Consider the following 24,320-nt stretch of genomic DNA (forward strand, 5'->3'; position numbering starts at 1 on the left):
AGGGATAAATATATTATTTTCAAAATTAATAAAAGGCAAAAAATAAAAAATTATGTCTAATTAATTGTATTTTTTTGTCTCAATATTTTAAAAGTATACTGAATACATATATTTTATGTTTTGGTGACTAAACAGAAAAAAAAGAAAGAAAAAAACAGAGACAAAATCAAATTAATTGGCTAAGTTCATATCTAAATCTATTAGATGTTGAAGCTCACTCCATGGTTGACTCCAATTCGAGTGAATGTCTGCGCTAGAAACAACTGCTCTAGCCATACAATCTGCAACACTATTTGCATTCCTCTGAATTAAAAGAATAGAGACTCTCCAATTCCAATTCATAACCTCATGTATATGCTTTGCCAAATCCCATTCTGCAATATCCTTACCAAGCATTCTTTGGTTTATCAAGAAAAGAGCTTCTAAACAGTCTGTTTCACAAATAACCTCACGAAATTCACTATCCCAAACTAGAAGTAAACCTCTCCAAATCGCATACAATTCAGCAAAAAGAACACTGCATACTTCGACTTTTCCAGTGCAACCTTTCAACCAACATCCGTCAGAATTGCGAATGATACAACCAAAATCAGCATAGCCAAAAGGAGCAAAACAACTAGAATCACAATTCAATTTAACAGAATGAATTGGAAGTGGAACCTAATGCAAACAAAGCGAAGGAGGAGACAAAGATTGATGCATAGCAAAAGTAGTGTGGAGCTCCGTTACTGAACTACGAATCAAACTCACCACTTTACTAGTACTCCAAGAGTCATCTGTATTGAATAAGTCATGATTTTTGCTTCTCCAAATCCACCAGATGGTCAAAAAGAAAAGAAAAACATCTCTATAGAGCCAATCACGTAAATCTGAGTTATTTGAATACAAGTCTAAAATGTTTCAAACTTCCTTGGTATTAGGGCACTCCCGAAGATAATAAAAAATGGATTCAAAATCATTTTGACATCGATGACAAATGTTAGATAAAATTAAGTCACAACTTAAACAAAACTCTGCCGTAAAAATAGTGTTATGTATTAAATACATATATTTTATGTATATTTATGTACTAATATCTCTATTAAAAATTTGTATTTCAACAAATAAATACAAAACATGTTTTAGTGTGTCCATGTTGCTGTGTGAGTCTTTGAAACCAAAAGCAGCCTAAATTCCCTAATCCCAATTTCAGTGTCTGTTTCCAAACGAACCTCATAGACCGTCATAGGATGAATGTGCAAATTTATTTTAATAATTTGTAAACAAAAGGATCAATGAATAAAAGAAGCGTGGTCCAAACATAAATACCGAGAAATATAGGGGAACAAACACAAGGACAAGGAAGATCATTCATAGCTTTGGTCTACTTCTTCAGCTTCTTTGTTCTCTCTCTCTCCCCCTCTCTCTCCAGTTAGACATTAGAGTAGGGCTTCTTCTTCTTCTTCTCCTCTCTCCTAACCACCGCCTCGCTCTCTCTTACACCCCCGGAGGGTGTCTCTCTTATCCTACGCAAAGTTCCTAATAAACAATTCAATCCCACATTTCCTTCACACAAACTTACCCTAATCCAAAACCGAAAAGAAAAAGCACCAACAGCAACGAGATCCAACAAAGTTACGAGCTCCATTGAATCCCCCGTACGGCGTCATTTGGATCACCAGTGTTGGTGGTTACAGTGCGATCTTACTTAGGGTTTCGATCAATCATTGCCAGATCCCACGAATCGAGACAAAAATAAGGGTTAGGGTTTTCATGCTTTGGCGATTGACACTGCGATGGCCAATTCCGGCACCAAATTCGTCTCTGTGAATCTGAACAAATCCTATGGGCAGCAATCTCACCACCTCCACAACAACCACTCCGCCTCCTTCGGATCGGGCAGGACTAACCGTCCCTCCTCCGGCCACGGCGGCGCAGGCGGTGGAGGAGGCATGGTGGTCCTCTCGAGGCCTCGCAGCTCGCACAAGGCAGGGCCTAAGCTCTCCGTCCCGCCCCCCTTGAACCTCCCTTCGCTTCGCAAGGAGCACGAGCGGTTCGATTCGCTGGGATCCGGTGTTGGTCCAGCCGGTGCTTCTGGTTCGGGAACCGGGTCCAGACCTGCCTCCTCCGGTTTGGGATGGACCAAGCCTGCTCCAATCACTGCCGGGGAGAAAGAAGCGCCTGTGGAGCACGCGCTGGATGGATTCGACCAGGGATTGAGGTCCGGCGAAGGGTTTGGCCGCGGTGGCAGCGTGTATATGCCGCCGGCTGCTCGATCCGGTCCTGTGGGACCCACTGCCGCCCCTGTTTTGCCTCAGCCTACTGTGGAGAAGGCTGCCGTGCTGAGAGGGGAGGATTTTCCTTCATTGCGTGCTGCCACCTTGGTTTCATCCACTCCTGGGCCGGCACAGAAGAACAAGGAGAAGGAGAATTCGATTCAGAAGCTGAAGAGTTCAGCTGATGAAAGTAATGTATCTGGTGATCAGAGGAAGGACGAGTCAGTTGTTGAGCTTCATCAGCAGCAGCGTCACTCTCAGTTCAGTATTGCGCGAGGTGGTGGAATTGGAATTGGGGGTGAGTTTGGTGAGAGTGGAAATGGAACTCGAGGTGGTTTTGGTGGTTCTCGAGGCAGTGCAGGGGAACATGGGGGCCGGAAGCAGCAGGATGAGTATTTTCCTGGTCCGTTGCCCCTTGTTCGGTTGAATCCGAGGTCTGATTGGGCTGACGATGAGCGAGACACGAGTCATGGATTCACAGAACGGAGCAGGGGAGAAGGAAGCAGGGATCATGGGCTTTCTTTGAAGAGTGAGGCTTATTGGGATTTTGATATGCCGAGGGTTGGCTTGTTGCCACATAATAATAAACATGGTTTTGACAAGAGGGGACAGATAAGGGACAATGAAGCTGGAAAGGTTTCCTCCAGTGAAGTTTCTAAACTGGACCATTATGATAGGAATGGTGTTGGTGTTGGTGTTGGTGTGAGACCATCATCCAGTGGGAGTAGAAATTTGGGGAAGGATAACAAGTACGTTCCATCCCCTTTCAGAGATAATGTTAATGGTGATTCTGGAAAGAGGGACATGGGGTATGGTCAGGGACAGGGAGGGAAGCCATGGAGTAGTAGCATGACTGACTCATATGGTGACCGAAATAATAATGCACAACAGTACAATAGAAATAGAGTTGATTCTGTCCAGAGCTCAGTGTCGAAGTCTTCATTTTCCTTGGGAGGTAAAGGGCTTCCGGTTAATGATCCTCTGCTCAATTTCGGTAGAGAGAAACGCACATTGCAGAAGTCTGAAAAGGCTTTCATGGAGGATCCATTTGGAGCTTCTGGTTTTGATGGTAGGGATATATTCTCGTCTGGTCTTGTTGGGGTAGTGAAGAAGAAGAAGGATATGCTTAAGCAAACTGATTTCCATGATCCTGTCAGGGAATCATTTGAGGCTGAGCTTGAAAGAGTTCAGAGGATGCAAGAACAGGAGCGGCAGCGAGTAATTGAAGAGCAAGAAAGGGCATTAGAATTGGCTCGCAGAGAAGAGGAGGAAAGATTGAGGCAAGCTAGAGAACAGGAGGAGAGGCAGAGGAGATTGGAAGAAGAAGCAAGAGAGGCAGCATGGAGAGCAGAACAAGAAAGGGTTGAAGCTTTGCGGAAGGTAGAAGAGCAGAGGATTGCAAGGGAAGAAGAGAAACAAAGGATGATTTTAGAAGAAGAGAGGAGGAAACAAGCTGCTAGACAAAAGCTTCTAGAATTGGAGCAAAGGATTGCTAGGAGGCAGGCTGAAGCATCAAAAGTTGGTAATAGCTCTCAACTTGTAGATGATAAGATGTCCGGGGTAGTGAACGAAAAAGATGCATCTAGGGCTACGGATGTGGGTGATTGGGAGGATAGTGAACGAATGGTTGACAGGATATTAACTTCGGCATCTTCTGATTCATCAAGTGTGAATAGGCCATTGGAGACGGGCTCTAGACCTAATTTCTCTAGAGATGTTTCTTCTGCTTTTATTGATAGGGGAAAACCAGTTAATTCATGGAAGAGAGATGCATATGATAATTGGGGCAGCTCAGCCTTCTATTCACAGGACCAGGAGAATGGTCACAACAGTCCTCGAAGGGATCCATCAATTGGTGGAAAGGCATTTATGAGGAAAGAATATAATGGTGGTGCCGGATTTATGTCATCAAGGACTTATTACAAAGGTGTTTCGGAGGCTCCTTTAGATGAATATGCTCATTTAAGAGGGCAGAGGTGGCATCAATCTGGAGATGGCGATCATGTAGGCAGAAGTACAGATAATGATTCAGATTTTCATGAAAGCTTTGTTGAAAGATTTGGTGAAGGTTGGACACAGGGCCGTTCTCATCCATTTCCTCCATACACTGAGCGTCCATATCACAATTCAGAACCTGAGGGACCTTTTGCCTTGGGGAGGTCACGTTATTCGGTCAGGCAGCCTCGTGTTCTTCCCCCACCTTCTTTATCTTCTGTGCACAGACCTTACAGGAATGGGAATGAGTTTACTGGTCCTTCTGCTTTCCTGGAAAATGAGATTCGGTATGATCAGGCAGCCAGGACTGAGTCTACGCTGCCAACTGGTTATGACAACGTGAATCGTGGACAAACTGAGGTAGTTGATGCCCTACAAGAGGCTACTGTGAATGAGAACCATAAAGGCGATACCACAACAGGTTGTGATTCTCAGTCTTCGCTCTCTGTTTCAAGCCCCCCAAGTTCTCCTACTCATCTTTCTCATGATGACTTAGATGAATCTGGAGTTTCTCCTGGGATATTGACTGCTGAGGAAAGTAAAAATGTGCTTTCTGCTCCGGAAAATGAATCAAATGAAATACCTACCATAGCTGGAAATGAGAATGTTGTTACTTCTTCTGCTGTCTCAAGTGGTGATGATGATGAATGGACTAATGAGAATAATGAGCAGTTCCAGGAGCAAGAAGAATATGATGAAGATGAAGATTATCAGGAAGAAGATGAAGTGCATGAAGGAGATGATAATGTCGACCTCAATCAGGAATTTGAAGATATGCATTTGCAGGAGAAAGGATTGCCCCACATGATGGATAACCTAGTGTTAGGATTTGATGATGGTGTCCAGGTTGGGATGCCCAATGAAGAGTTTGAAAGGACTTCTAAAAATGAAGAACCCACATTTATGGGTCAACAGGCTGATGGCATTAATCTTGAAGAACGTGCTTCTTTTGATGATGCATCCAATGATGGCAAAGGCCTTCAAACTGTCAATGATTCCTCACAGGTGAATCTTAATAGTTCTTCTAGTTTGTTCCATGAACCAGAGAAGCAAAATCAAGATTTGCTCATTCAGCCTAGCAATGCTCATTCTTCTGTGGCATCTGAGAGTCTAGGCAATGTGGAAGCTTCTAATGGCATGTCTACTCATCACAGTACACCGACTTCAGTTCCTATTGCCCCGCACTACTCGTCTTCAGGCCAGACTATTATTTCCAACGTAGCTGTTACTCCTAATCAAGCAGACGTACCCATTAAACTCCAGTTTGGCCTTTTCTCTGGTCCATCTTTGATACCCTCACCTGTACCTGCCATACAGATTGGTTCTATACAGATGCCGCTACACCTTCATCCACAGGTTGGTACACCCATTTCTCACATGCACCCATCACAGCCTCCTTTATTTCAATTTGGGCAGCTGAGGTATACATCTCCTATATCACAGGGGTTAATGCCTCTGGGTCATCAGTCAATGTCGTTTGTTCAGCCTAATATTCCATCCGGTTTCTCTTTTAATCATAATCCGGGAGGTCGAATGCAAGTTCAAACTGGTTCAGAAACATCCGATTCTTTTATTAAAGATGGGATCAGGCAGCATTCTGTTGGCAGCCAACCAGGTAATGCTAGGAGCTTACCACAAGGTTCCCAACCAAGTGAGAATGCAGAAAATATAGCTGGAATAAAGCAGGCTCAGATTGGCACTCCCCATGATGGTACTGATAGTGCTAGAACTGCTGCAGGTTTTCAGTTGGACAAGCAGGTGAGCCAAAATGTTGTTAGAAAGAGCAGCAGTGCTTCATCAAGTGCTAAAGAGTCAGAAGGTCTGTCTCTCTCCAGAGATGCATCATTCCATTCTCTTTCTAAAGAGAGGGATTTTGTGGAGTCAAAAGCACATTATCCTCCATCTGGTGGTAGGGGAAAGAGATATGTCTTTACAGTAAAAACTTCGGGATCTAGATCATCAGGTCCAGCTCCAAGGGCCAGTCGCCCGGACGCCGGAGGATATATGAGGAGGCCCCGGCGTAATATACAACGAACTGAATTTCGAGTCCGCGAAAGTGCTGATAAGAAACAATCTTCTAGTTTGGTATTGACTGATCAGACTGGGTTGGATAATAAATCAAATATCAATGGGAAGGGAGCAGGCATTTCTGGAAGGGCAGGACCTAGGAGGGCTTTCCCAAATAAATCTGGAAAGCAGTCAGTAGAATCAGCTACTGAAAATCTACATGGAATGGATTCTGGAAGCCGATTTGAGAAGGTTGATGGGAAAGATTCAACAAAGGCTCAGAGCTTCTCACATTCTGGACAGAGTAATCTCAAAAGGAACTTGTGTTCTGAGGAAGATGTTGATGCTCCATTGCAAAGTGGAATTATACGGGTGTTTGAGCAACCTGGAATTGAAGCTCCTAGTGATGAGGATGACTTTATTGAAGTCAGGTCAAAGAGGCAAATGCTAAATGATAGGCGAGAACAGAGAGAGAAAGAAATCAAGGCCAAGTCTCGGGTTGCAAAGGTATAGATAGTCTGCAATTTTTTTCTGTTAAATTAACTGCATTCTGTATCGCATTCATCTCATGTTTTCTTTTAATATTAGGTACCAAGAAAATCTCGCTCCACTTCACAAAGTTCTATGGCAAATTCTAGCAAAGGACCCTTGCCTGTAGGAGAAGTGGCTAACAGTATTCCCAGTGATTTTGTCCCTGCTGAAGGGCGGGGAATGACAAATATTGATGTCTCATCTGGATTTAATTCAAGCATGCCATCCCAGTCATTAGCTCCTATAGGCACACCTCCTTTGAAAATTGATGCACAGCCTGATGTAAGGTCACAGTTAAACAGGTAACTGCTGTCTTGTAATATTTATTGTTGCTATGACTTTACAAAAAGTAAGCCTATAATGTTACTTTACCTTTGCAGGTCACTGCAGACAAGTTTCCCAGTGGTTTCTGGTGGTGAAAAGGACCCTGTCCCTGGTGTGATTTTTGAGAGTAAGAACAAGGTTCTTGATAATGTCCAGACATCTTTGGGCTCTTGGGGCAATGCACAAATTAATCAGCAGGTTTGAACCCTTATCCCAATAATAAGAGAATAATAGCAATTGAAATGCAATTTCTGATTTTCCAGTGTGTATTCACTTCACATTTCCATAAATCTTTTTTAGTTGCATACATCAATATAGACTTGGTTATCTACATCGAAAATTATGATCTTTTTTGGTTGTTTACGTGGAATATTGAAATCTTCTTATGTCTATGTATGGTCTGATGATTATATATGGTACTAATCCCATAATTTAATGTGACACTACTTTGAAATTAAGTGACTGTAGTATTTGTGCTCCTTCTTCTTCTTCTTCCTCTCTCTCTCTCTCTCTCTCTCTCTCTCTCTCTCTCTCTCCTACTTTTTCTTTTAGCACTCTGTGGGTGACGCTTGGGATCAAATGGGATATTCTATTTATAGAAGATTGAAGAAATGCTTATTCTCTGTTCAATCCCTTCGTTGAGAATTTAAAAATTAAAACAAGTTGTATTGTAGGTCATGCCGCTTACACAGACACAACTTGATGAGGCTATGAAACCTCAACAGTGTGATTCACAGACTCCTGTTAGCAATGTGACAGCTATTGTTAATGAATCCAGCTTGCCAACATCATCCATTTTGACAAAGGAGAAAGCATTTTCATCTGCTGCCAGCCCCATTAATTCCTTGCTAGCTGGAGAAAAAATTCAATTTGGTTAGCAAAGAGATATTTTCTCAGTCATTTGATTATTGGCTTTGAGCAATTTTCTTGCAGTTTTCTTATTTCTTGACTTATTTCCTTACTGATGGACCATGTTTCTTTCTGTATTCAGGGGCAGTAACATCTCCAACTATTCTTCCTCCCAGCAGCCGTGCTGTGTCTCATGGCATTGGCCCTCCTCGTTCATCTAGATCAGACATGCAAATATCCCACAATCTTGCTGGATCTGATAATGATTGTAGTCTTTTCTTTGACAAAGAGAAACATGGTGATGAATCTCATGGCCATTTAGAAGATTGTGAAGCTGAAGCTGAAGCAGCTGCATCGGCTGTTGCTGTTGCTGCTATTAGTAGTGATGAGATTGTTGGAAATGGGTTAGGTACTTGTTCTGTCACAGTTACAGACGGTAAAGGTTTTGTAGCTGCAGATATTGATAGGGTAGCAGCAGGTAAATCTTTTTCGTAATTGTTAACTCATTCCGATAATTTTCTTTCTTCCAGTCATACACTAATTTCTTATGATCAATTTCTATTATTGATTTCTATATTAATCTTTAGTTACTTTGGCAGGAGTAGGGGAGCAGCAATCTGCTAGTCAATCTAGATCTGACGAGCCTTTAAGTGTTTCTCTTCCAGCAGACTTATCTGTGGAGACTCCGCCCATTTCGTTGTGGCCACCCCTGCCTAGTTCACAAAATTCTTCTGGCCAAATGATCTCACATTTTCCTTCCATCCCTCCACATTTTCCTTCCGGCCCTCCTTCTCATTTTCCTTTCTATGAAATGAATCCTATGATGGGTGGTCCTGTGTTTGCGTTTGGGCCACATGATGAGTCTGCATCTACAACACAATCACAGACTCAAAAAACCACAACATCAGCAGCATCAAGGTCGATTGGGAGCTGGCAGCAGTGCCATTCTGGTGTTGAATCTTTTTACGGTCCTCCAACAGGATTTACTGGGCCATTTATAACTCCTCCTGGAGGCATCCCGGGAGTTCAGGGTCCCCCGCACATGGTTGTTTATAACCATTTTGCACCTGTTGGACAATTTGGTCAAGTTGGGTTGAGTTTCATGGGAACCACGTATATACCATCTGGAAAGCAGCCTGATTGGAAACACATTCCTACATCCTCTGCCATAGGACCTGGTGAAGGGGATATGAACAGTATGAATATGGCATCTTCGCAGCGGAATCCTGCTAACATGCCATCGCCAATTCAACATCTTGCTCCTGGATCACCTCTTATGCCAATGGCTTCTCCTCTGGCTATGTTTGATGTTTCTCCTTTCCAGGTAATTCTTATATAGAAGCTGCAATGCTTTTTGTACAGCACCCCATTGTCCAGCCATAGCTTTGTTCTTGCCTGGAACTAGGGGTGGCATACGGGCCGAAACCCACCGGCCCGGCCTGTGTAACTCCAAAAAAAGGCAGGCTGGACTGGAATTTTGAAACTGCTATAATTAAAAAGGCTGCCTAACCCGCACCGTCTAATCCGCGGGCTTTGGCGGGTTTCTGCAGGGCGGGCTTCCCCTACGGACCCGTCGTTTTTTTGTTGTAATTGAAAATAATTGAAGATGTTTTAAGTTATAGTTTGAATTATGTTCTATATTTGGTTGATTAGAGACTTGAAGATGTTTAATTATATGTTTGGACAATGTTTGTTTTATTTTATTATTTTGTTTCAAAAAACTTGGTTGATGATTATATTTCACATATTCAGAATTATAAAGACTTTAATGTTTGTGATTTTAGAAATTATAATTTTTTTTTGTCTTTAGAAATTATAAATTTATTGAAGTGGTGGTGAAATTATATATATATTTTTAATGGTTTATTAATTAAAAAAATAATTAAAAAAAAGAGAATTAGCAGGCTTAGCCCGCCATTAGGCTGGGTGGGAGAGGAATTTGGGCGCCTCGCTAGGCGGGGCGGCCTTTTGGCTTGGCGGGGCGGGGCAGGGTGGGCTAGCCTGTTTGCCACCCCTACCTGGAACTAGTAAATACTAGGTATTTGTAGTTTAGTCGAATAGGATAATGAAAATCATTCGGTTATTCCATGTCTTAATTTAACTGTATAAGCTCTAATTATTATCAGAGAAAAGGACAAATAGGTCCCTGACTTTTTGTCCTGCGGACATTTTCGTCCCTGACCATTGAAAAATACTTTTAAGTCCCTAACCTTCACAAAACCTAGACGAATCAGTCCCTCCGTCCAAATGCCTTCGTCAGGGACTGATCCGTCTAAATGCCTCCGTTAGGGACTGATCCGTTCAAGTTTTGTGAAGGTCAGAGACTTAAAAGTATTTTTCAATAGTCAGGGACGAAAATGTCTGCGGGGCAAAAAGTCAGGGATCTATTTGTCCTTTTCTCTTATTATTATTATTATTATTATTATTATTATTATTATTATAGCTAAATGATTGATCACATTTATGGCAGCCCTCTACTGACATGTCTGTCCAAGCTCGATGGCCTCATGTTCCTAATTCACCACTTTCATCTATTCCTTTGTCAATGCCGATGCAGCAACAAGAAGGGGTACAAACTAGTCAATTTAATCATGGACCTTCTGTTGATCAGCCATTAAATATCCAAAGGTTTACCAATTCTAGGACTTCGACGCCTTCCGAAGGTGATAGGAGTTTTCCCAGAGCAGCTGATGTTAACCAATTGCCAGATGAACTTGGGTTAGTGGATGCATCAAACCCGACTGCTGCTAAGGCTGAACAGAATGTTGTCAACAAGACTCCCTCGCTGATCAACATTGCGGATGCCGGAGAGGTCAGTTCTCAGAATGGCAAAGGCAGCAATAGTAATAACCAGGGTGCGAGTTCTGCTTTTAAGAGTCAGCCCTCGCAACAAAATATTTCTACTTTGCACTATGACAATTCTTCAGGACATGGCCATTATCAAAGAGGTACTGTTTCTCAGAGAAATAGTTCTGGGGGTGAATGGTCCCATCGTAGATACCAAGGAAGAAACCAAACTATGGGTACAACAGATAAGAGCTTCCCTTCATCAAAGGTGAAGCAAATTTATGTGGCTAAACAGACTATTGGCGGGGCATCGTCAACGTCATGATGGACAAAAATTTAGTTGCTGGATTTGCAAAAACTTGCAATGCTTTATATTTTGGCTGAAACAATAAAAAGAAAAGGTTTTGATTAGCTTCTACTACTTTTGGGGTGCAGGGCAGGTTGAGTGTTAGGTTGAGACTTTTTTGCTGATTACATCATTTTGTCTACGTGTAGTCCTGAAGAAGGTTGCCGAAGTGATTGATATCACTTTTTGCTCACCTGGATTAGTTATTGGGAATTATATCATTTAGTATGCTAGTGCTGCTTGCTTGATGAGCTCATTGTTGTTTTGGAATGTATCAATCAAGCATGGTCGATCTTTTTATTTTTCATTTTTGATGGCATAAAACCAGGCAAAGATTATTTATTGGTTGTGTATTGAAAAAATAGTTGTCATCGTGTATTCTTTCCATTATTATTACAAGGGAAGTATCAGTTTTGAGAATTGATAGTTTTATTTTTCTAGTTTGACTTCCTCATTATGATTTAGTGGTTGAATTCATCCATCATAATTCATAGAGACTCCGGAAAACATTTTTGTTTTGTTTGTTCTGTATGAAGCGCAGAAGCTAGACAGCAGCAGTAGTCTTTAGCTTTCCAAAACACGCCAAATGCAGGATAACAGAATTACAGAAACAAAGAAATACTATAATACTATATAGAGTAAATAGCCATTTTGGTATATGAAAGATTTAGCTTTTGATGAAATGGGTTTTAATATTTATTTTTAATAAAATGACCTAAAGTGATCCAAATGATTGGTCAATAGTTTATTCATCTCGTCAATAATTAAATATTTTCTATTTGACAAAGGAATTGGGAGGAATTTATGACTAACAGTGCTGATTGTCACGGCCTTGGACACATTCCAACGCTACCGTGCCGACACTCGAACTTACTCAACCTCTTGAGCTAAGACCAAGTCAGTCTAACCCTCAATACTTAGCAAGAAAGCTAAGAATACAAGAGAACATAAGAGAAATGAAGCTTTGGTGGAAGAACACTTTATTGCTCAAGTGTTTGTTACAAATGATTCACACACACAAATTCTAACTCTCACCTCTATTTATAGCCATCCACCTCCTCAATGGATGGTTATGATTAAATCTGATCAACGGTTCAGATTAATCATCCAAAACCTTCTTTACAAATATTTATCCTACCATAACTTTCTAAATGTTTCTAGATTATTCCATACCACTCTTTATACTTCTATATATATCTACACTCTTCTAGAATACTCTATGACCTTCCAGAGTCTTCTAGAACCTTCTAGGGTATTCCGGGACCTTCTAGGATATTATAGAACTGTTAAATTTAACCTTCTAAAATTTACCGTGACATTCTCCCCCACCTAATGCCAGACGTCCTCGTCGCGTTCTATTCATGATAGCGCTGTAGGTGTTCTTAGAATTGCCACAGATCTTCACGAGCTTCCCAGCTTGCTTCGGTTATCGGGAGTCCTTTCCACTTGATCAAGTATTGGATACTTGGTGGTACTCCTCTTCGTCGTACGACGCGATTAGCTAAGATATCTTCGATTTCTTTATCAAAGGATCTAATCACCACAGGCGGAGCACGACTCGAGTCACCTCTACTCGATTCATCTTGGTATTCATGATATGGTTTAAGCATACTCACATGGAAGACCGGGTGGATCTTCATAGAGGGAGGGAGTTGTACTTTGTAAGCAACCTCCCCAACACGTGCAATGATCTCAAATGGCCCTTCGTATTTGCGGATTAAGCCCTTATGAACCTTGAGAAAGGCTTTGAATTGTTATGGAAGAAGTTTAATCATTATCGTGTCTCCCACTTGATAGCTTGCATGCTTCCTCTTCTTATCTGCCCATTTCTTTATCCTCTTTGCAGCTTTGTCAAGGTAAGAACGAGTGACATCTGCTTGTTTTTCCCAAGACTTAATCATATGATAAGCTCCAGGGCTCTTCCCTGAGTAAGAGGAAGGAAGAGAGTGAGGTGTAAGCGGCTGTTGTCCAGTCACAATCTCGAATGGACTCTTCCCTGTAGACTCACTCCTTTGTAGATTGTATGAGAATTGAGCAATGTCTAGGACTTTTGTCCAATCCTTTTGATTAGCGCTTACAAAATGCTTCAAGTAACACTCGAGTAAGGCGTTCACTCTCTCAGTCTGTCCATCGGTTTGAGGATGGAAGCTTGTTGAAAAATGAAGCTCCGACCCAAGGAGTTTGAACAGCTCTGTCCATAGTCGTCCTGTGAAGTGTGGATCTCGATCCCTAATGATGCTCTTAGGTAATCCCTAGTACTTCACCACATTCTTGAAGAATAGTCGTGCTGCTTCCTCTACAGTGCAGTCAGTAGGGATAGGTATAAAGGTAGCATACTTCGAAAATCGATCCACTACCACGAGAATAGATCCAAACCCCTCGGACTTTGGTAAGGCAGAGGTGAAATCTAAAGAGACACTTTCCCACGGTCGCTCTAATGGAGGCAGATGTTCCAACAACCCACTTGGTGTCTTGTTTTCAATCTTATCTTGTTGGCACACAAGACAAGTCTTCACATAGCTCTCCACTTCATCTCTCATTTGAGGCCAATAATAAGAATATTCAATGAGCGCTAAGGTCTTTTGCTGACCTTGGTGACCAGCCCACTTGGTGTCGTGGCATTCTCTTACCAACTTCCTTCTCAGATTTTCCCATTTAGGAACATATAGTCTTCTCCCTTTTGTGTAAAGAAGGTCGTTTTCTAACCAAAATCTTTTGGTCTTACCTTCTCTAGCCAACTCCACCAACTTCTTGGCTAATGGATCGTGATGCAACCCTTCCTTGATGGTATGCACAATATCTCCTTCAACCATAGAAATGGCCGTCAACTCAGCCTTGCGACTCAGCGCATCTGCTACCACATTAGTCTTGCCTGACTTGTGTTCAAATTCAAAATCAAACTCAGCTAAGAAATCTTGCCACCTAGCTTGTTTGGGGCTTAACTTCTTCTTAGTTTGGAAGTAGCTTGTAGCTACATTGTCTGTTTTGACGATGAAGTATGAACCAAGTAAGTAGTGACGCCAAGTTCTCAGACAATGCACTACCGCGGTCATCTCCTTCTCTTGGACGATGTATCGCCTCTCTGTATTATTTAACTTGCGACTCTCAAAGGCAATCGGATGTCCTTCTTGCATCAGAACCCCTCCAATAGCATGGTCAGAAGCATCAGTGTGGACTTCAAATACCTTTGAGTAATCGGGTAGTGCTAGTACTGGTCCTTCTGTGATAGCAGCCTTCAACTCATCAAAGGCCTTTTGACACTCCTTGGACCATTTCCAAGAGTGATTCTTCTTGAGAAGATCAGTTAATGGTGCAGCCTTGGCGGAGTATCCCTTGATAAACCTCCGATAGTAATTAGCCAACCCAAGGAATGACCTCAATTCAGATACCTTATTTGGCGACTCCCACTCTTTGATAGCCTTCACCTTTCCTTGATCCATACAGAGAGTTCCATCTTTAATGATGTGTCCCAAGAAGTGGACTTCGTCCCTTGCAAAGGAACACTTTTTCTTCTTCACATATAGGTTATTCTCTCGCAAGATCTTGAACACGGTTCATAAGTGTTCTACATGTTCCTCCAAAGTATTGCTATAGACAACAATGTCATCCAAGTAGACCACTACAAACCGATCAAGGTAAGGTCGAAAGATCTCATTCATCAAGGTACAGAAGGTCGCAGGAGCATTGGTTAAGCCAAAAGGCATCACCAACCACTCATACGATCCATACCTCGTGACACACGTGGTCTTAGACTCATCACTATCGGCAATTCTCACTTGGTGATATCCTGACCTCAAATCTAGCTTTGAGAACCACTTGGCTCTACCAAGTTGATCAAACAAATCGGCTATCAAAGGAATGGGGTATTTGTTCTTGATGGTTACCTTGTTAAGTGCTTGATAGTCGATGCATAGTCTCAATGAACCATCATGCTTCTTTTGGAACAAGACTGGTGCGCCATAAGGTGCCTTCGATGGACGGATGAACCCAGCATCTAGCAAATCCTTGAGTTGCTTCTTCAACTCCTCGAGTTCTGGCGGTGCCATCCTATAAGGTGTTGAGGCGAACGAATTTGCTCCTGACTCCAATTCAATCTTGTGGTCTACCTTCCTCCTAGGTGGTAGTTGTTTTGGCAACTCGGGAGGCATCACATCCTTATTTTCTTCAAGGACTTTCTTGATTTTGTGAGGAACGTCTTCTCTTTCGGATGTTGACTCTTCTTGTAATAGAGCCAAATATGTAATCTCTCCCTTCTTGAATCATTTCTTTAGTTGCATAGCAGACAGTATCGATGGTCCGCCAACTTTTTAGAGACTGTAGGAACCATGCATGGAGACCCTTTCTCCATGATGCATACTACGTCCTAGTATGGCATAGGTATTATATTTGCCTTCCTTTGCAAATCGAGCCCGATGACTATTTTAAAATCGTCCATGGGTGCTACTGAGAAATCTACAAGGCCCTTCCAAGAACCAAGAGTCATCTCTACCCCTTTTGCTACTCCCTTAAGGGGTTCACCCTTGGTATTCACGGGTTTGAACCAACCATTCTTTTTGGTGATCTTTAACCCAAGCCTTTTTGCTTCATCAGGCGTGATGAAGTTGTGTGTAGCACCAATGTTGATCATAGCCATGACGGATTTTTCATTGATAAAGGCCTTGACATACATCAAGCCTTTCTTTTCTACGGTGCTTGCCTCTTTGCCCTTCACAGCATTCATGAGTTAGATAGATCCAACACACTTATTTACTTGAGTTTGGGCCTCTCGTTCCTTGGCGATAGATGCCAGAGTCCCTAGCTTGGGGTAGTCCTTCATTTGGTGTGGTCCCTTGCACACGAAGCATCCTCCTTTGGGCACTGATGCGTGAGCATCTTTCCTATCTTTTCCTAGTGAAATTGCATCTAATTTGTTGAGTTTAATAAAGAATTAATTATCTTTTAGCCAATATGGATGCTACTTTGAGTCTCTTGCAATTTTGTTTATTTTAGATAGCATTCGGATGGATTTGATGGAGTTTCTGCAGAGAAAGAGAAGAAATCAAGAAGCTGACCAGCGTGGAGCGACGCGTGTGCGTGCCTGCGCATACGCGTGATTTGGAGGTATTCATGGCGACGCGTGCGCGTACTTGACGCGTACGCGTGAAAAGCGAATTTGCTCAGCGACGCTTGCGCGTACCTGACGCGTACGCATGACATGCGAAGAAGACCAGCGACGCGTACACGTGATTGACGCGTACGCGTGACATGCGCCACGTGCAGAAAACGCAGAAAAATGCTGGGGGTGATTTCTGGGCTGTTTTGACCCAGTTTCCAGCCCAGAAAACACAGATTAGAAGCTGCAGAATGGACAAAACAAGTGGTCCCCACCCATCAACTGAATACTTGTTAATTAATTCTAATTTAAATTTAAATATTATTTTTAGGAAAAGATATTATTTTAGTTTTAGAAATTAGATTTTAAAATTATTAGGATTTGATATAAAAGGGAAAAGAAACTTCTCTTTTAGATATACCATTTTAGACTACCAAAATATATTTTATCAGAATCCTATTTTTCTCTGAACCATGAGCCACTAATCCTCCATTGTTAAGGTTAGAAGCTCTGTCTATTTGTATGGCTTGATTTTATTTCTTTTTCTATTTTAATTCATGTATGGATTTACAATTTAAGAATTGTTTTTGCTCTTTATCTTATGAATTTGGGTGGAACGGAAGTATGACCCTTTTTCTATTTGAGTTCTTGTATAACTTGGAAAAGCTCTTTACTTGAACAACAGCTTGAAAACATATTTTCCTAAATTTTAATTATCTGGATTTAACGGGATACGTGACATATAATCCTTTTATTTTTGGGTAATTAGAGTTTTTGTGGCATATAAACTGGAATTTGATCATGCAGCTTCTAATTGGAATTAATTGACCAAGGAATTGACAGTTAATGAATTTTAGAGGAGACTAGAAAGGTCTAAGGAATTAGGGTCTAGTCACATATAATTTGCCATAAATTAAATCCTACATGATTAAAATAGTTAGTAAGAAAAGCTAATCCGGAAAAATAGATAACTCTGAAGCCTTAACTGCTTTCTCCATATTTCATTCCCAACTCAATTACTTTACTATTTTAATTTCTGCACGATTGTTTAATGCTCTTTGAATATTCAAATACTCTTTTCTGTTCGTCTAACTAAGCCAATTAATCAATCATTGTTGCTTGATCCATCAATCCTCGTGGGATCGATCCTCACTCACCTGAGGTATTACTTAGTACGACCCGGTGCACTTGCCGGTTAGTTTGTGGTTATAAATTACCGCACCAGGCACGAAAGCCTTCTTCTTTTTCTCGTACTCTTTCTTTGAAGAGTATATTCCTTCCTTCTTGATAGAGAAACTCTTCTCCTTGTCTCTCACACCTTTAGTAGAACTAGGCTTGGAGGAAGACTTGGGTTTAGAATCTCCCCTATGATACTCAATGAGTGATTTGGCCACCACGACGGCCTTGTCGACATCTTTAATATTCCTTCTTTGTAATTCTTGCTTTGCCCAAGGTTGGAGTCCATCAATGAAGAAGAACAATGCATCCTCTGATGCTAAGTTGGGGATTTGAAGCGTGAGAGTAGTGAACTCCTTTACGTAGTCGCTAATCATACTCTTGTGCTTCAACTCCCTCAACTTCTTCCTTGCTTCAAAAACCACATTCTTAGGGAAGAATTGTCTTTTCAATTCCCTTTTGAAATCTTTCCATGTGGCTATGTTGCAAGTACCCTTCTCCATATCTACGCATTTTTTCCTCCACCACAAAGTAGCATTATCAGAAAGGTAGAGAGCTGCAGTGCGTACTGGTGCGGTAATTTACAACCACACTTACTAACCGGCAAGTGCACCGAGTCGTACCAAGTAATACCTTACGTGAGTAAGGGTCGATCCCACGAGGATTGATGGATTAAGCAACAATAGCGTTTGATAGGATTAGTTAGACAAACAGAAAATAGTGTTGAGATGCAATATAAAAGACATTAAACAATATAAAAAATATTAAAGATAGGCAGATAAATAAGTTGGGAATAAAATATGGAGAAGATAGTTAAGGTTTCAGAGTTATCTATTTTTCCGGATTAATTTTTCTTACTAACTATTTTAATCATGTAGGATTTAATTTATGGCAAACTATATGTGACTAGACCCTAATTCCTTAGACCTTCTTAGTCTCCTCTAAAATTCATCAACAGCCAATTCCTTGGTCAATTAATTCCAATTAGAAGGTGAAAATCAAATTTCAGTTTATATGCCACAAAAACTCTAATTACCCAAAAATAAAAGGATTATATGTCACGTATCCCGTTAAGTCCAAATAATTAAAATTTAGGAGAAATTGTTTTCAAGTTGTTGTTCAAGTAAAGAGCTTTTCCAAGTTTTACAGGAACTCAAATAGAAAGAGGGTCATACTTCCGTTCCACCCAAATTCATAAAGTAAGGAGCGAAACAATTCTTAAATTATAAATCCATACATAAATTAAAGTAGAAAAAGCAATAAAATTAATCCATAGACAGAGCTCTTAACCTTAACAGTGGAGGTTTAGTTGCTCATAGAAAAGAGAGAAAATTAGGATTGTCAATTATGTTCCCCTGATGGGATCAGGTGGAATCTCCCCCGGACCTCCCCAAAGGAAGGAAAGCTTCTCCCTTTTATAACTAATCCTAATAAATTTAAAATCTAATATCTAAAACTAAAAATTAAAATAATATCTTTTCCTAATTTAAGATTTGAATTTAAATTTGAATTAATTAACAGATCTTCAGTTGATGGGTGGGGACCACTTGTTCTGTCCATTCTGCATCTTCTAATATGTGTTTTCTGGTTGAAAATTGAGTTAAAACAGCCCAGAAATCGCCCCCAGCGTTTTCTGCATTTTTCTGCACGTGGCACATGTGACGCGTCCGCGTCGTTCACGCGTTCGCGTCATTTGTGCAGATTCCAGTCCACGCGTTCGCGTCAGGCACGCGATCGCGTCATTGCGATTTCCTCCATTCCGTGCGGTCGCGTGAGCCATGCGTCCGCGTCGGTATTCGCTGGTCATCTCCTTGGCTTCTTCTCTTTCTCTGCAGAAACTTCATCAAATCCATCCGAATGCTACCTAAAATAAATAAAATTGCACAAAACTCAAAATAGCATCCATAGTGGTTAAAATATAATTAATTCTTAATTAAACTCAACACATTAGATGCAAATTCACTAGGAAAAGATAGGAAAGATGCTCACGCATCACAACACCAAACTTAAACTGTTGCTTGTCCTCAAGCAACCAAAACTAATATAGGCTTAGGATGTGAATTCGCATGAGAATGAGAGTTCAATTAAGCCCATGTCTTCTTCTTATAATGGGGTTTACAACTGCAATCCTGAACAGTTTTGGCATCTCATTTTATCCTTTGAAGTTCAGAATGATTGGCATCCATAGGAACTCAGAATTCAGATAGTGTTAATGATTCTCCTAGTTTAGTATGTTGATTCTTGAACACAGCTACTTTATGAGTCTCGGCTGTGACCCTAAGTATTTTGTTTTTCAGTATTACCACCAGATACATAAATGCCACAGACACATAACTGGGTGAACCTTTTCAAATTGTGACTCAGCTTTGCTAGAGTCCCCAGTTAGAGGTGCCCAGAGTTCTTAAGCACACTCTTTTTGCTTTGGATCACGACTTTAACCGCTCAGTCTCAAGCTTTTCACTTGACACCTTCACGCCACAAGCACATGGTTAGGGACAGTTTGATTTAGCCGCTTAGGCCAGGATTTTATTCCTTATGGCCCTCCTATCCATTAATGCTCAAAGCCTTGGATCCTTTTTTTTGCCCTTGCCTTTTAGTTTAAAGGGTTATTGGCTTTTTCTGCTTGCTTTTTTTATTTTATTTTATTTTATTTTTTTCTTTTTTTTTTCGCAAGCTTTGTGTTTTCACTGCTTTTTCTTGCTTCAAGAATCAATTTTATTATTTTTCAGATTATCAATAACATTTCTCTTTTTCATCATTCTTTCAAGAGCTAACAATTTTTAACATTCATAAACTTCACTATCAAAAAAATATGCACTGTTCATGTCATGCATTCAGAATCACAGAAAATACCACCACATTTAAGTAAATAAGACTATTATTCAATATAAATCCACTTTCTCATGCAATATGTCACTCCTATATTTTTTTGTTAAGCTAAATGAGTAATACATGAGACATCTTTTCAGAATTAAAGCAATAGGAGAACTAAACTAGTCCTAGGATTCTAACTAATAAAGGATCATGCAATAAACAAAACAAAATAACAGGAAACCGGAACATAACATAGAAAAAGAGGGGAGGAATAAAAAATGAAAGAAACTCAACCACCTTAATTATCCGCTTTATTCTTCAGGTTGTGCTCCTTCGCGAAGATGATTCGCCTCCCTTTTGTACTAGAAAACCTATAAGCGCAGCGTCGACACCAAATTTAAAGGTTTGCTTGTCCTCAAGCAAAGAAGAACTGAAAATAGAAGAGACAAATGTTAAAATGAAAGAAAGAAAAAAAAAAATAAATAAAAAGATAAGAGAATAAGAGAGAATTATGATTGGAAGAGAGAGAGAAAGAAAACTGGGCGGCGCAAGCGACGCGTTCCCGTGCGTCGCGCATTCTTCATAATGACGCGTTAGCGTCAGGCATGCGACCGCGTGGATGGCCATATGTGTAACTGACGCGAACGCGTCAATCACGCGTCCGCGTGACCAAATTTGTGCGTTTAGCACACTTCTTGCCCCAAGCTGGCACAACTCTCTACCCAAAACGCTCTGTTACGTCGAATTTGCAGGTCACGCGATCGCGTCGGTGACGCGACCGCATGAATGACGAAAATCACAAACGACGCGAACGCGTGGGCCACGCGTCCGCATGGGCTTGTTTGTGCGAAAAACTTCATTCTGGCGCCACTCCCGCGCAACTCTCTGTAACTTTTTATTTTTCTTGCACACATGATTGACGCGTTCGCGTCATGTGCCTCCCCTTTTTTTTTTTTAGCCTGAGGTGTTCGGTTCCTGTGATAAAATAGCTGCATGATCAGAAAATTAGTAAGAATTTAATAAAAATCAACTAAGTAAAAACTACTACTACGAAAAATAACTAAGAATGAAAAAGAACGATCATACCACGGTGGGTCGTCTTCCACCAAGCACTTTTAGTTAAAGTCCTTAAGTTGGACATGTTGTGAGCTTCTTGTCATGGTGGCTTGTGCTTGTACTGATCCAGGAATCTCCACCAATGTTTGTAATTCCAATGGCTACCGGGATCCCAAACGAGGCGCACAATGCCTTTGAGCAAGTTGAAGCAAGTGACAAAGCCCCAAGAGTGTTGATTGTGGGAATGAATTCCAGGGTCCCAAACTTTGCTTTTACACCCGTCTTCTTGTGTATCACCATTGTTTCCACCGAGTGGTAAGCAATCTGAATTCTCACAGAGGCATCCAAACAACCTTCTGGACCCATTCAATTGAGCTCTACACCAATCCTTGCACTTCGATTTGGAGCATGTAACCATATTGAACCTTGCTTGACAACTCTTACCACTAACCATCTTCCTCTTACTCTTAATGCCACAAAGAGCTCTAAGTTGACCATCCGTCTCCAGTAGCCCATATTCAAGTGGAAAAGTAAGGATTAAGGATAGAAATTTTACCCACTTGAATGTTGTATTGGATGGTGATGGCTTTGGAAGAGGTCTTGCAAGCTCTACTCCCTTGTGTTCTACTTTGAATTCTACCACCTCCTTGCAAGCTTCCTCACTTTCAACCTCTTCTTCTTGGTAGCTTTCTTTTAATTCAATCTCTTCTTCATTGCTTACCAAGGGCATGGGAGGTTGTGTATCTTCCTCCTTTGTAGGTGCATCTTCCTCCTTTGTTTTTGCATCTTCCTCTTCTTCCATGTGTGAGGATGGAAAGTTCTCTAATGCACTGGAGTATAAACTCCTTTGATTGATTTCCTCACTTTCTTCCATAGGATCTTGCATTGTATCTTTTGGAAAGGAATTTGCTTGTTCCTCTTCCTGGTACTTGATAATCGACTGCATATGCTTCTCTATATTTTTGACACTTGTCTTTATATCATGTAAGCATTCTTTCATGAGAAGCTCAAGATCTGATGGTATTTGAGATGAATAAGAAGGAGGTGATGGTTCTTGATAAGTGTAAAAAGAGGATGGTTCTTGGTATGGATAGGGAGATAGTGGCTCTTGATATGGGTAGAAAGATGATGGTTCATGATACGGATAGAGAGGTGGTGGTTCTTGATATGAATATGGAAGTGGTGGCTCTTGATAGTTGGAACATGGAGCACTGAGGTTTCTTTGGTTTTGACCTTGCCAACCAAAATTTGGGTAGTTTTCCCATTCATAAGGATATGAATCACTACTCGGGTGTGAGTAATAACCCATATGATCTCTCTCCATTATTTTTCCTTAGCACAACACACCAAAAAGAATTAAACGCACCATGTGGTAAACAGGAAAGTAAAGAAGAAAGAACAAAATTCTAAAAATTAAAATAAGAAGAATTAAAATAAAAACTAACTAGGAAACACCAAACTTAATTTCAGAAATTAAGAAGTTTTTTTTTTTTGAAATAAATAAAAAAACAGAAATAAAATTAAAGTTAATAAAATATATAAAAAAATAATAATAATGAAAAGAAATCGAATGAAAATAAAAGAAAAATAAATAAATAAAAAGAAAAGTATATAAAAAACAGACGAAGGCTTTTTTTTAAAAAAATTTTAAAAGTTAAACGAAAAAGAAAAAAGGAAAAAAAATTAAAACGGGGGACAGGGTTGAGAAACGAAAAAAAAGAGTTTTTATTTTTTTTTGGTTAAAAATAGAAATAAAATAAAACTAATAAAATATTCAAAGATAAGAAAATTTTTTTTGGAAAGAAACAGAATAAAAATAAAAAATAAAAAATAAAAATAAAAAATAAAATAAAAATAAAAATAAAAATAAAAAAAGAACTGACGAAGGTTTTGAAAAGAAAAAAAATCAAAAGTTGATTGAAGTAAAAAAAAAAAAAAAACAGGGCAAGGGGTGGGAACGAAAAAAAGAAAACAAGGAAAATCTTTTTTTATTTTTATTTAAAATTTTTTTTGAAAAATAATAAAATAATATTTAAATAAAGTTAAAATTAAAACGCCTAATCTAAGCAATCAAACAACTAATAGTTGTTAATCACAGTCAATCCCCGGCAACGGCGCCAAAAACTTGGTGCGGTAATTTACAACTACACTTACTAACCGGCAAGTGTATCGGGTCGTACCAAGTAATACCTTACGTGAGTAAGGGTCGATCCCACGAGGATTGATGGATTAAGCAACAATAGCATTTGATAGGATTAGTTAGACAAACAGAAAATAGTGTTGAGATACAATATAAAAGACATTAAACAATATAAAAAATATTAAAGATAGACAGATAAATAAGTTGGGAATAAAATATGGAGAAGATAGTTAATGTTTCAGAGTTATCTATTTTTCCGGATTAATTTTTCTTACTAACTATTTTAATCATGTAGGATTTAATTTATGGCAAACTATATGTGACTAGACCCTAATTCCTTAGACCTTCTTAGTCTCCTCTAAAATTCATCAACAGCCAATTCCTTGGTCAATTAATTCCAATTAGAGGGTGAAAATCAAATTTCAGTTTATATGCCACAAAAACTCTAATTACCCAAAAATAAAAGGATTATATGTCACGTATCCCGTTAAGTCCAAATAATTAAAATTTAGGAGAAATTGTTTTCAAGCTGTTGTTCAAGTAAAGAGCTTTTCCAAGTTTTACAGGAACTCAAATAGAAAGAGGGTCATACTTCCGTTCCACCCAAATTCATAAAGTAAGAAGCGAAACAATTCTTAAATTATAAATCCATACATAAATTAAAGTAGAAAAAGCAATAAAATTAATCCATAGACAGAGCTCCTAACCTTAACAGTGGAGGTTTAGTTGCTCATAGAAAAGAGAGAAAATTAGGATTGTCAATTATGTTCCCCTGATGGGATCAGGTGGAATCTCCCCCGGACCTCCCCAAAGGAAGGAAAGCTTCTCCCTTTTATAACTAATCCTAATAAATTTAAAATCTAATATCTAAAACTAAAAATTAAAATAATATCTTTTCCTAATTTAAGATTTGAATTTAAATTTGAATTAATTAACAGATCTTCAGTT

General features: G+C 40.0%; 1 protein-coding gene across 2 annotated transcripts; it reads left to right on the forward strand.

Moving 5' to 3' along the window:
* The first annotated feature begins 1,295 nt into the window (after positions 1 to 1,295).
* LOC112720471 (uncharacterized) lies at positions 1,296 to 11,514 on the forward strand. Of its 2 annotated transcripts, XM_072206565.1 has the most exons (8): positions 1,296 to 5,606; positions 5,694 to 6,764; positions 6,846 to 7,090; positions 7,169 to 7,310; positions 7,787 to 7,985; positions 8,104 to 8,439; positions 8,561 to 9,285; positions 10,432 to 11,514. In XM_072206565.1, exons 1-8 carry the CDS (start codon positions 1,776 to 1,778, stop codon positions 11,071 to 11,073), a joined length of 7,191 nt encoding a protein of 2,396 aa, XP_072062666.1. In that variant the 5' UTR covers positions 1,296 to 1,775; the 3' UTR covers positions 11,074 to 11,514. The 2 variants fall into 2 exon arrangements, with proteins under 2 accessions (XP_072062666.1, XP_025627207.1); XM_025771422.2 differs by having other exon boundaries at positions 1,296 to 6,764.
* The last annotated feature ends 12,806 nt before the right edge of the window (positions 11,515 to 24,320 follow it).

Source organism: Arachis hypogaea, chromosome 11 (genome assembly GCF_003086295.3).
Source record: "Arachis hypogaea cultivar Tifrunner chromosome 11, arahy.Tifrunner.gnm2.J5K5, whole genome shotgun sequence".
Lineage (NCBI taxonomy): Eukaryota > Viridiplantae > Streptophyta > Magnoliopsida > Fabales > Fabaceae > Arachis > Arachis hypogaea.